This window comes from Anoplolepis gracilipes, chromosome 8 (assembly GCF_047496725.1).
Source record: "Anoplolepis gracilipes chromosome 8, ASM4749672v1, whole genome shotgun sequence".
Classification (NCBI taxonomy): Eukaryota; Metazoa; Arthropoda; class Insecta; order Hymenoptera; family Formicidae; genus Anoplolepis; species Anoplolepis gracilipes.
In genome coordinates this window covers 11,004,538-11,018,285 of record NC_132977.1, presented here as the reverse complement: position 1 = coordinate 11,018,285, position 13,748 = coordinate 11,004,538, and the positions used below count along the sequence as shown (strand labels likewise).

General features: G+C 44.5%; 1 protein-coding gene across 2 annotated transcripts in view; it reads left to right on the top strand.

The window, feature by feature from the left end:
• Positions 1-2,752: 2,752 nt before the first annotated feature.
• The window catches only part of Toll-6 (Toll-like receptor 6), a 56,806-nt gene continuing 45,810 nt past the window's right edge, over positions 2,753-13,748 (top strand). For both annotated transcript variants that reach the window (XR_012047161.1, XM_072897243.1), the window contains exon 1: positions 2,753-7,467. Coding sequence is in view for 1 of the 2 variants with exons in the window: in XM_072897243.1 (XP_072753344.1) it covers positions 3,759-7,451 (3,693 nt within the window). In the remaining variant the exon portion in view is untranslated. The remainder of the gene's footprint in view (positions 7,468-13,748) is intronic.

The following is a 13,748-nucleotide window of genomic DNA, read 5'->3' as shown; positions in this document are numbered from 1 at the left end:
GCGTATATTTTTGCTCGGAGGAAAACTCTCGTCGGATATCTACGGCACCTATTATTGGAACTATAACGATCCACGATCGCCGTTATAACGATTTTAATTAAACGTGACTGGCGGAGAGAAGAACCCTTGTAATGGAACGACAAATTAATTGCAATTTGAAGAAACGTTTGATCTTTTTCCGGGAACGTCGTATTTGCGTGTACATAAAATTAGACGAATTTGCATCGGCAAATACATTATAATCATATCGAATATTTATTTAGGATCCTTTCGAGGGGAAAAAAAAAAAAAAAAAAAAAAAAAAACCAATTCTTCGCTGAGAGAGAAATTTAAATTCTTATAAGTTATTTGTGTACAATTATGGTTAATTAATGAATCATGACTAAATTTACGGCTTAAATGGCATTTTCAAATGTGCTTATTTTAGCTTAAATTTAATTAATTGTATGTATAAAATATGATACACCATGATTAATACCGTTTCGCATAATTGCGTTCATTAGAAATGTAATTTGTTTATAGAAACACTTTACTTGATTCTAAAATGGAAGAAAGCTTGTGTTTTCTGTTCTCCAATCTTTTTAACTCTACACTTGTGTTAGTTTCCTACGCTTTGCGACTCGTCCCTCCGCAATGCGAGGAGAGTTGAAGTATAAAATATCGTTAGATGGATTAAATATCCTTGTTTTGAGTCACGTCTTGTTTATTACGGGGGACAAAGCACAGAAGATTTGCACGGGCGATCTTTCTTCTGCGAGCTTACTCTCCGCGGTTAATAATTCACAATTTTCCGGAAAGATACCCTCGCGCAGCGCGAGATCTCTTTTATCGCCTATGCATCAATTAAGAGGGTGATTCATCCATCCTTGGCGCAACAAACATCCGATACTGAGCGCGTGAGAAATATTTTGACGCTTACTTGCCGTCAAAGTTCCCGATTAAGCGACACTTAATATGAATTAATGCTGGCTTCCTTGGCGAGACGAAAATCGGCGGAGCGCAGACGAGCAGACGAGACGCGCAAATATATTCTGCGAAGTCAAAACCGCAACGCGACCCTGGCTACCAAGTTACAAACTATTTCGAGTCCCCATCGATCAACCCGAAAGTCGCTTGTCGGCCGAACGAGCATGAATCAGCGAGGCTTATTGAGCATCGGACGTATCTGGAGCTCTCTTGATCTCTCCCGCGATTTGCAGATCGAGAGAGAATCTCGACCGGAGAAGAAACGGGTGAACACGGGTTGTTTGTCGGTTTCCGGGGCGGCGGGGAAGGGAAAACGAGAAAGACGAAGATAGAGAGAGAGAGAGATAAAGAAAGAGGAAGAGCAGTGTCGGTTCGGCGGCCACTTAAAAATTGATCGAAACCTTTTTACGACCGGTGGTCCGTGTCGGGGTTGGATGCCCCGAATATCGTGAGTCCATAGAGAGAAGAAGCAGCACGTCGCGTCTCGAGGACGGGGCGAGAGGAAGGTAGGACCGGTTCGCGGTTCTTCGTGCAAGTTCGGCAATCGAATCGCAAAGTCGTGCATGTCGGCTCTACTCCCTTTCCTTCGTGTCTCTTGTCTCTCTCTCTCTCTCTCTTGTTCTCGTTCTCCCTTTCTCTCTTGTCAACCGACGGTCTCTGTGTGTGCACCCTTCGGGCGATGCTGCAGCCGGGGAGATGAGTATGCGCTGCGTGTGCGTGGAGACGATCTCTATGTACCCGTATCCCCCGCTCGGAACAGTCCTCCTAAGAGACGCGACTCTCTCTCTCTCTCTCTCTCTCTCTGTCTCCGAATGAGAGATTCCGAGCACGATGGAAGTACGACTGGCAGAAGGAGCAGAACTGTCGAGGATCGTTCATGACGACTCGTGCTAAACATCCGAGTTGGTTTGAAATGTCCAACGTCTTTCGTTTACCATCTACCGCGCATTTCGTGTAGACAATATGCGAAAAAAATATACATGTTTATACAATATATTGTTAGAACGTAACAAAAGATTTAAAAACGAAAAAAAAAAAAAACTGTTTAATTAGTTTAGACGGGTTTATTTAGTTGTTAGAAGAATAGACAACGTGTCAAATGTTTGTATGCATACAAAAAAAATGTTAGAAAAAAAGAAAACGGCATGAATAAAGGCCCCGGTATCTCTTCTCGATATTTACTCTCGTATTGACGATAGCATATATTCATCGATATTTTTCTTTTTCGAAGCCAGTACGGATATCGATATTTTTTTGTCGACTCTAATAACGAGTAAAGTGTCGATGCTTTTTTCCGATACCGTGTCCTCGGTCCATGCCGGCGGGGGAGGTGGGTAGAAAAGAGAGAGAGAGAGGGGGGGGGGAGGGTGAGAAGATACAGACAGGTTGCGTGCAATGTCCGCTCGTTCTTCTCTCCTCTCTCTATGCGGCTCGTTCGTCCGTCGATCGCGTGTAATGGTAACGACGACAACCGTGTGTGTGTGTGTGTGTGTGTGTGTGTGTGTGTGTGTGTGTATGTATGTATGTATGTGTATGCGTGCATGCGTACGTGCATACGTGTGCAAGAAAGACGCGCTGGCGTACGAAACGCAGGACGTCCTCGTTCCACTCCGGGATCCTGCGGTAGGCGCGTGCTCGCTCCACTTGGGCCGCCGCTACGTATATGTGTGTGCGTGTATGTGTGTGCGCGCTGCCGCCACCGGTCGCTCGGTGGGGGTAGAAACGATTGGTGGACGCTGCGTCGAGTTAGACGCCGAGGAGATCTCGCACGTCAGTCGCGCGGTGGCCGTCGTACCAAGCGCTACGCGGTCCTTGGTCCTCGGTGTCGGTGGAAAACGAGCTGTCTCTGCTCTGTTATATATACTGTTTTTACTCTTGGTTTGCGTTTCACGATCCTTGGTCGTAATTCGTGTAAAAGATATATCACGTAGTCGCTCGTCCTCGCATCTTCCGGAGATCTCGGAGAGGCCGATCTCTCTCTTTCTCTCTTTCTCTCTCTCTCTCTCTCTCTCTCTCTCTCTCTCTTTCTCTCTATGGGTTCTAATCGAGAAACCGAGGGCGCATTTGCTCGACATCGACGAGAAAATAGTGTGACGCGCGGAATTCTGTAATGGCACATCTCGGAGCGCGAGTTGGGCAGTTTACGCGAGACGTCGATGTTGCGCGAATAACACGACACGTCTCCCTGCAGATCGGAATGCGGGATATTGTAACGGGACGCGATATTAGTTTGTCGGTGTATCATCGTAAACGGATAACATTCTGATACAGGGTTAACGTCTGTTAAACGATTTTGACGCGACGTGACTCTCCAATCTCGTCGATCGTTCCGAAGAACCGAGCCGAGAATTGATTGAAGAACGCTACGAACATACAATAGAATAATTCATCTTTTGTTGTTAAAGAAATGTACTGATTATATTACGAAAACAATACTCGCGTCAAACGAACAGTTTTTTTTTTTTTTTTCAAGTGTAAACAATTTGGGAGTAAAAATAATTGTGATAATTTTTACGATCTGCCGACGAACTGTCGACCATCTCGTCGATTTTTAATGGACGTTTGAGCGTTTTTTGTATATCGCAGTTGTGATCGCAAGAGCGAGTGAAGTCTCTCACAATCAGTGACACGTTCTCCGGTCGGTCGGTATTAAACTTTCTAGTCGCGTGTAATAAAAGCGCGCGGCGGACAATAACCCGCAATCGGTGACGTGACGCGGTCGCGCGGCGTGTGATGATTAGGAGACAGAGAACCGGTACGAAAACCGAGCGCAGGCAACGAGTTCGCTAAAGATGCGTAGGCTCGTCGGTCGGCACGAGGATCCCGGCAGAAGAACACTGTCGTTGGCCCATTACTGCCTGTTATTACTGCCGGTGTACCACGTGCTCGCCGTGACCAGCGAGCTGCCGCCGAGGCTCGATTTGCCGGACCATTGTACGTGGGATTCGCACCAGGATGGCGCGCTCACCTGCGTGCATCGTTACGTTGCCGGCAACGACTCGCTCAAGACCAACTTTTCCCAGGCCACGAGCGAATACGTGACCGCTATGAACGTGGTCTGCGCGGGCGAGGATCTCGAGAACGGGAACGGGAACGGGAACGGGAACGGGAACGGAAACGGCGTTTTCAGCGTCGACAGCTTCCTTCACCTGTGGCGGTTGCGATCGTTGAAGTTGACCGGGTGCAAGCTGGCGCACTGGCCGGCCAAGTTGCTCAACGGTCTGCGCGATCTGCGTAATCTGACGGTTAAAACGTTAAACGAGCGCAAGACCAAGTACAGTCTGGAACTGGAGAGCGGCGCATTCGACAATACGCCGCAGATCGAAAAACTCGACCTGTCGTGGAACAACATTTGGCAGATACCGGATGGTCTGTTTTGCCCGTTATCGAACTTGGTAACTCTCAACATTTCTTGGAACACGCTAAAGGATATATCGGAGCTGGGATTTCGCGATGTCAGCGAGAAACTGTCGAGACGTCAACAAGAATCCACGTCGACGCCGTTTCCGTGTTCTCTCGACGTCCAGTCACTGGACGTGTCCAACAATCAAATCTCTGTGCTACCGGCTTGCGGATTCTCATCGTTGAAGCGGCTCAGAGTATTGAATATGTCTGGCAACGCGATCTCTAAGGTAGCCGACGAAGCCCTGCAAGGACTCAGATCCTTGGAAAGCCTCGACCTGTCCGGGAACAGAATTGTCGCTCTGCCAAAGGAGATGTTCCGGGACGCGACCAAATCGTTGAAGGAGTTGCATTTGCAAAATAATTCCATCAGCATGATGTCCCCCGGCTTATTGATTAACATGAATCAGCTGGTCACTCTCGACTTGTCGACAAACGTCCTGACGAGTTCCTGGCTGAATTCGTCGACTTTTTCCGGTCTGATACGCCTTGTGCTTCTCAACTTGTCTCACAATCGAATCAGCAAGCTGGATCCGGCACTCTTCAAGGACCTTTACACTCTGCAGATTTTAAATCTTCAGTTCAACGAAATAGAAATGATATCGGCGGACACATTTTCACCGATGAGCAATCTGCACACTCTTCAACTGGCCCACAATCGTCTAACTTATCTTGACGCTTACTCCCTCAACGGATTATTCGCCCTCTCCTTGCTGGCCTTGAATTCAAACCTGCTCGAGGGAATTCATCCGGACGCCTTTCGGAACTGCTCGACGAGCATGCTAGATTTAAATCTGTCCGGCAACAATCTTGAAAGTATACCAGTGGCGTTAAAAGATCTGAGAGTACTACGAACGCTCGATCTGGGCGAGAATCAAATCAGGAGCCTCAATCACCCTGGTTTTCGAGGAATGTCAAATTTAGACGGATTAAGAATGATGGGTAACGAGATTACCAACGTCACGCAGACGGATCTCGCGCAATTGCCGGCGCTGCAGATCTTAAATCTGGCCAGGAACAGAATCGAATACGTCGAGGACGGCGCGTTCGCCGTGAATCCGGCGCTGCAGGCGATTCGTCTGGACTCGAATTTGTTGCAAGATATGTCCGGCATCTTCACAAGCGCGCCCGGCCTCCTGTGGCTCAACATGTCCGACAACATGATCACGCTGCTCGATTACAGCTACCTGCCTGAGAAATTACAGTGGCTGGATTTGCATAAAAATCTTATTACGGATCTCGGCGTCGCGCCACGGACGGTGAGACTGACGACTTTCGACGTGTCGTTTAACCGGTTAACGAAAATAAACTCGCGCTCGATTCCGGATTCCGTCGAGCTACTGTTCGTCAACGATAATCTTATATCATCCGTGGAACCGCAGACCTTCTTCAACAAGACCAATCTCACTCGAGTGGATCTCTACGCGAATCTGATCGTCAAGATGAACCTCTCGGCGCTTCAGCTTACTCAGGTGTCGCCTAACCGGCAACTTCCGCAATTCTACATCGGTGGAAATCCCTTTATATGCGACTGCACCACGGAGTGGTTGCAGAGGATCAATTCGCTGGCGCTGAGACAGCATCCGAGGGTGATGGATCTCGAGTCCGTTTACTGTAGATTACCGTACGATCGTCACAAGTCGTTTATACCTCTGCTAGAGGCTAAGCCGTCGCAATTCCTATGCACTTATAAGACCCACTGTTTCGCCCTCTGTCACTGCTGCGATTTTGACGCCTGCGATTGCGAGATGACGTGTCCGACGAACTGTACTTGTTATCACGATCAATCTTGGTCGGCGAATGTCGTCGATTGTTCCAGCTCGGGTTACAAAACTCTGCCGGGTCGATTGCCAATGGACGCGACGGAAGTTTATCTCGACGGTAATAATTTCGGAGAATTAAATTCGCACTCGTTTATTGGCCGAAAAAACTTGCGAATTCTTTACGCGAACGACAGTAACATCATCGCGATTCGCAATCACACCTTTAGCGGTCTGAAGAGGCTGCTGGTACTCCATCTGGAGAACAACAAGATAAGCGCGCTCAACGGCATGGAGCTGATGCCGTTGGAGAATCTAAAGGAGCTCTACCTGCAGAACAATCTGCTGACGTACATCGACAACGGCACGTTCTTACCGCTGCATCAGCTGGAAGTTCTGCGTCTGGAGAACAATCGGCTCGGTACATTCGCCCTCTGGCAGCTGGGAGAAAATCCGTATCTGGTCGACATCGGTCTCTCCAGCAATCCGTGGAGCTGCGAATGCTCGTATCTAGATCTCGTGCGAGAGTGGATGGCCCGCAACCGGGGCAAGATCAACGACTGGCGGAGCGTCACCTGTTCCCTCGGCGTCCCCATAACTCTCCCGGCGAACGGATCGATCATAAATTGCGCGGCATTAACCGGCACGACCTCCGTCGTCGAAACACGTCCGCTCGAGGCTTATCTACCGCTGCTGCTCGCCACGGTCGTGCTGATTTTCGCGACGGTGGCATTGGTGTGCGGCGCCTTCCGGCATCGCCGTACTCTGAGAACCTGGGCGGCCAGCAGGTGCGGCTTACGGGCGTGCTACAAGACCGCCGCTTTCGAAGATCAGGAGAAGCCGTTCGACGCCTACATCTCCTACTCCGCCGTCGACGAGGCCTTCGTCTCGACCATCCTCGTGCCGGGTCTCGAAACTTCCTACAGGCTGTGTCTACATTATCGCGATCTCGGCGCCGGCAGCAACGTGGCCGACGCCGTGGCCGAGGCGGCCGACTCCTCGAGGCGCACCATCCTCGTACTGTCGAAAAACTTTCTCCACGGCGAATGGTCCAGATTCGAGTTTAAGGCGGCCCTCAGAGACGCTCTCAAGGGTAAGGGCCGCTCGGTGATTTTGCTTCTGGTGGGCGGTGTGTGCCCGCGAGATCTCGACGCCGATCTCAAAAAGAGAATCTCGTCGCACACCGTGCTGGTATGGGGAGACAAGTTGTTCTGGCAGAAGCTAAGGTTCGCCATGCCGGATGTGTCGCCAGTTCCTGTTTTAGAGAGACCACTGCCACTGCCGCCGCCCCCGCCACCCCCTGTGCATCATCAATGGACGTAAAGCTGCCGTAATTTAAGTAAGGAAATATATTTTTTCAAAAAAAAAAAAAAAAAAAAAAAAAAAACAGAGAACAAGCTTTCTTTTATTCTGTTATTTTATTAAGATATTGATCTATAGTATAATTTATATGCGCCCCTGTGTGTTGCACAAAATTGCACGTATACGCAGATGTGTTCATATTTGTCGAAGAAATATGATATATATATATATGTATATATCTAAAAAAATATCTTACTTTTCCTTCACATGTTTTAATGCAAGTTATTAGAATTCGATAAAGAACAGGCTCGATGTTACAGATTTGGAGATATCGGTTTTACAATAATTTCCAATAAATCTACCGCACTGCACGTACATTCAGTGAATATTTGCATATGAATATCTATTGCATATCGAAATGTCCAACGGATTTCGGGATATCCGATAGTACTGCCATTATTTATTACTGCATGAAAAAACGTTTTATACAAAAGTTGTTATGCTCTATAACATGGAAACGAAATTATCGCGCTCATCTAAATAAAGTCATTTGAGTGAAAAATAATTTAATTCTCTCGCAAAAAATTCATTATATGATATTTTTATTATTTTTTGGGGGGTATTGTGTTTTTTTAAACAAAGAATTATTTATTAAAAAAGTATGAAATATCTGCAATTTATGACCGTATATATAATCTCTGAATTATCAATTTATTGCTGTTAATTATTACAAGTCTTATTATTACAACTTACGTAGCGGATGTCCTGCGGGAGTTGGCGTATGTTGTTTCAGACATCTAAATCTTGTTATTTCTAATGTAGCATAAGAGCAAATATTAACTTTCTCAGCAATAATCTTGCTCGCATACGTAACGCGTCTGTATATGTATATCCCTAAAGTGGGAAGTGATGATCACTTCCGGTTGCAAGAACGCTTACGTTTAAAAGTTAACTAATAAGTACACGGAGTCATTGGTCGCAACTCGCAACCCAATAGAATTTATAATCGATGCTCGCGCGTGTCCATAAAGTCCGAATGCAGCGCGTGATATACGTATATAATGGTAACGGTCGAAATTATATATAATTCCTGAACGACAGACTAACGAGAGGCAGTAGTCGTGCCATTGAATGCGTTTCTACACGCGACCTGTGGCCCATTTAACGGCGACGCATTTCGTGCCATTGTGATCGTGGGGAAGGCGTGAATGAGGTCATCTTTCCGTGCGCGCGCGGTCGGTTTTATGCGAACATATGGATTGACGAGGGAAATATATACGCGCGAAAAGTCGCATTAAGTTTGTCGTTACACGTCCGCCGGCGGCCGAGAAACTAGAAAACCCCATCAATTGTGTGCTCTCGTTCACATATAACTATTCTCACTCAATTAGCGATTAAGCTCACTTTGTCCAAATGTCGTCCCTCGCCGAAGGCACAAAAGACCGTAAACCTGTCGATCGTTTCCTCTCAAATGCCGATCTGTTCGCGAAAAGTTATGCGATCAATGCAATGCTTGTGATAAATTTATTTTTCTTCTCGTACGTTTTATATATATATATATATATATATATATATATATATATATATATATATATATATATAAGTTAGCAAAGATTAATCTCTCAACAACTGGATTTTAATTATATTGTTTTCGCGAACCGGATTGATTAAAACGTAACTATTCTCTTGATAATTTTATTTTACATATCACGTCTTTACAAAAAATTATTTAATTTTGACTATGCAATATCGTGAAATTTTTTCTTTTATATTTGATATATATATATATATATATATATATATATATATATATATATATATTATAATATTGAAATTTTATATTTTATATATACTTTTATAATATTGAAATTTTATATTTGATAAAATTTTCTATTTCATATATAATATTTTATATATATTTAAGAAAATTGGATATCGTGATTTTGAGAAAAAATGTGATAAAAATAATGTAGTAAACTTTGTCTTTGTATAGCAAAGATTACTCTAGATTGGGATGTAAGAAACTCTTGCAAAGTTTTGCAATGTTCTTTTAGAATATTGTAGCTCACCAAACTTGTCGTATTCGTAAGAAATAAGGTCAAAAAGTTGAATACAATTCCGATTTTGACACGGTTAAAGAAGGAAGAGTATATCGTGTGTGTTGTAAAAACGGAAAAGTTTGATTATTCTCTTCTTCGAACTTTAAAAATATAAAGTTAAGAGTATATATAAAAGTATAGAGAAAGCCCACAAGTTTCAAAATATGTATTTCTAGTACTTGGAAAACATTGTACGTACACACATACGCGATAATAATTGTTATTACTAACTAATATATGCTGCAAAGCGCGAAAAGCGTTGTAAAATTTCCTCTAGAATTAGTCATCTTCATGTTTAACTTCTTAAGACAATACTGTTCGTCACGACTTAAAGTTATAAAAATAAACGTGACGAGAACATTCGTAAATGCATTTTTATCTTCTATTTAACAAGCATACTCATATTCATCATTTCGTTTCTCTTGGTTAATTAAGAAACAATGAGCTAAGTAAATATTAAAAAACTCGAAAGAACACATTTGCCTTTCTCTCTCTTTTTCATATATATTGAAAAAATTATTACTCTAGTAAAAAAAATCTTCATTATTATATTGAAAAAATGTTTAATGATATTTTACAGCAACAAATTATATTTTTCTTACATATTTTTACAACAAAGTGCACGTAAAGTATAATAAAACTCTCTTATTTATAAAGTAATGATTTATTACAGTACTTTCTGTCTTATTTAATCATTGGAATATTGTAATTAAAATATTATATATTTTCTTGTTCTTTTGCATTCTGCGCCAAAAGATTGATAAAAAAAATTAGGATATAAAATCATAATCATAATTAATTATTATACAACATTTAGCGGTGATTTTATTTTGCGTTCTGCTCTTCCGCCTCGGCAAATGACGAGCAATTTGGTGATCCGCCCAACTCTCGCGCCTTTGTAATCACCAGCCGAATAGAATTATCTTTGTCGCGCAGATCGACAACGCGGAAAAGGGACGCCGGATGACATGCGCGCGCGCGCGCGCACGCGGAACGTTACATTAAAGCCGGCGCGTTGCACGGGAAAATTAGGAAAGTCAATTGATCGTCCGATTCCCCGCAATCCCGCAACACAATGCCCTTCGCCCCTGACCGCAGACTGCCAGACAGGCCCTCGATTTTCTTTGTATCAGGTGGTAGGAGCCACGTTTCGTGCGCCACGTTAACTTTCCGCGACAAGCTTCAGTTTCAGCTGTTACTCGAGCTTCGCGCGAAAATAGTGGTCGGTCGCGGCTCTCGGAAAGGGCGAGATGAAAATACGGTGAGGGAATTGTCGAGGGGATCTGAAAGGTCTCTCTTTTTATCCTATAAATTTCCAGTTTGGCGCCTGCGTGGTCGACGGCTTTCATTAAAAGCTAAGCCGCCCGTAAGCCGCATCGATATACCAGCTCTTTTTCTCTATTTTTCTCTTTCGAGCCCTCGACGGGGATTACGCAAAGAAGTTATTTAACCGGACAGTTGGTCGATCGCCACGTGGAAACGCTTATTGTCGCGTTAACTCGCAGTAGTCCGGATTGCTCTCGTATAGCATCACCATAAGCGGGAATCCTCTTCCGAATGGACCGCGAATAATTTGCGATTTGCGAAATCTCGTGGCCGACAAAGCGCAAGGTCGTCGAGAGAGCTCTTTCGTCGCCTTTCGCCAAGAGAAACGATCTCGCGTTTTTTTTTTCTTTTTCTTTTTCTTTTTTTTTTTGTTTTTTTATCGTGATTTATCGCACTCTGTACGCTTACCTTTAAGGGCAGGATTTTCGTTGTCAGTTTCGGTTTCGAGTATGATGTACGACGTCGCGGGTTGAAGCAACTTTTTATCGATCGAGCTATCATACGGTAGTCGCCAATAACGAGCGTTTAAGCGCTCGTCACGTGGCAATTTGCCGTCGATTCGTTGAATTGTCGAATTCGGGGGCCCTTCTCTCGAGACTTTGACCGGAAACTTATGGCCACGTAGAATAGGATTCGTTAAGGGTGCGCAAGCAAGTTTCCTGCGTATTTTCGACGATGGAATTTTCTTCCAGCTCGTGCAATCCTTCGGAGAAATCGTTTAGTTCCGCGATAACGTTATCACACGAAGGCCACGGGATTTATCAATCTTCGTGAAAGAGGAAAAAAAAACATATCGCCCGAGGCAAGCAAGACGCTTTAATAGAACTTCCCGCTGGCCGGAGAAACGTACTCGAAATATCTAGGAAGGCGGCAGGTAGAATCTTCGATCGCGTAGAACGTATACCTGCCTGCGCCGTTCGTTCTGCACTTGACAAGGGCACGCCCGAGTTCAGAAGACAAATGGCTCCACCGTCGACCTTGCATACTCTCTCGCGGTGAGAGAAAAGGAGCAAGAAATTGAAAAGTGATTTGTATACTAATTCGTTTTGTGCAGTAACCCGTAGGTGGGCGAGCGTATTTCGGCGTTCTAGGCATACCTCTGACCGAATAATGGCCGTTCATTACGCTCTTTGCGTGCACGCGCCGTGTCTTAGTCACGTTAAGAATGTGATGATCATAACCGAGGCGTGTTTTCATCTGAAATTGCAATTCTAAAGCGCATCGACATCTGTAATATTTTTTTTTTATTTAAAAAAAATGAACAAAAAATTAATCATCATCTCGGATCTTTTTTTTTCTTTTTAGGAAAAAGATCTATTATCGCGTGATTGTAGGCTTACAAGAAATTCAAATCTAAAGTAACACGATTACAAAAAATACATGTAAAAAATTGTTTGGAGGAAAAGAAGAATAAAAGCATTAGAAAGCGTTAAAATTTTCATACAGATACATTAAATAAAGGCAAGATTTATTCCGTCAGTGACGCGTATAACAAAGTTACTTTAGTTTTAAAAATAAACTAGTACGTACACATACATGCAGTGTGTGTACGCGTTTGTATGCATGCGCACGCGCACGCGCACGCGCGGCTGTATAGAACGCGATAGAGACACCGCGTTATTTTCATTCATAACGTACGGAACCCTTTCCTCGGGTATGCATTCGCGTTAAGGCCGGTCGCTCGCGCGAGTATCGCTCTCGGCACGCCCGGCGCGCTAACTTCGTTTATTGCGGCATCGAGAGCGAATTAACTCCAATATTTGTTAGCGCGTTGCCTGGCGTATAACCGAGCGCAGATCTGTGCAACGCGTAAATTGCAAATTAACTCTAACTCGTAAATTTGTAAATCACGTATTGTACGGCGTATGCTTTCAGCGCAACGTTTCATACGCATGCGGATGGAGTGAAAAAAAAGAAAAAAAAAAAAAAAAAGATTTTATATTCTGGGTTCTCTTTTCCATACACATTGTGGTATAGAAATTATCGATTTATATACGTATAGGGATGAATCCACCGAAAATTCGACCGACAGAAGAGAGGAGAGACCCTTGCGGTGAGTCACATCCGCTCCTTTTGCGTTACGTCGGCGGCCACGTTGCGAGGGGGAGAAGTCTCAAAGCCACACAAACGGCCGTTCGTCGCGAGTGGTATCATAAGAAAAAGATAGCCAATAGGCGTCGTATTTTATGGCGCCGGCATTTATATTCATAACTGTCCCGCGCCACATCGATCTCGCGAAGAAGACGCGCGTGTAATTGCCCTCCTTTATATACATACATATCTCTCCGCGCTCGCGCACACACGTATCCTTACAAATATAAATACATCTACGATAAGGGGTTTTTAGCGAGTACAAGAAGAATCCATTAATATGGCAAATATTTTGTTATTAAGATTCGCGAGAGAGGAGCGAAAGAGGAGAAGGCGAGGGGACACGAAATAAAGTATACAAATCGCACGGAGTGTCTGAGGAGAGGACCGCGTAAATTTTTCAAGAGCCACTTCCTCTCGAGTCGACGTCCTCGTTTCGCTCAAGTTTGTCGCCCGCTTTTATTGTTTAAGAGGAAGAAAGAGAGAGAATCTTTCTCTCTCTCGAAGAACACTAAAGGGCGGCGAGAGTCGGGCGGGTGTGCTAATAAAAAGAAGGGAGAGAAACGTCGCGCGCGATAAGATGAAAAGCGGCGCGTATTAAAGGTCGGAGTGGCGCTCGAGAGAAGCAACCCTTGGTGAATGATTATACCCACGTATCTACTGCGTGGCATTTGTAGTAGGAAATCACTAAAGAGCGAGAGAACGTTCTCCAAATTGACCAAACATACACCGGGCGAGAGATAAGTCGTTTAACGGCCTTACACCGGAAAACCCGTCCCCGTCATTCTCTCGCGTGGTGACT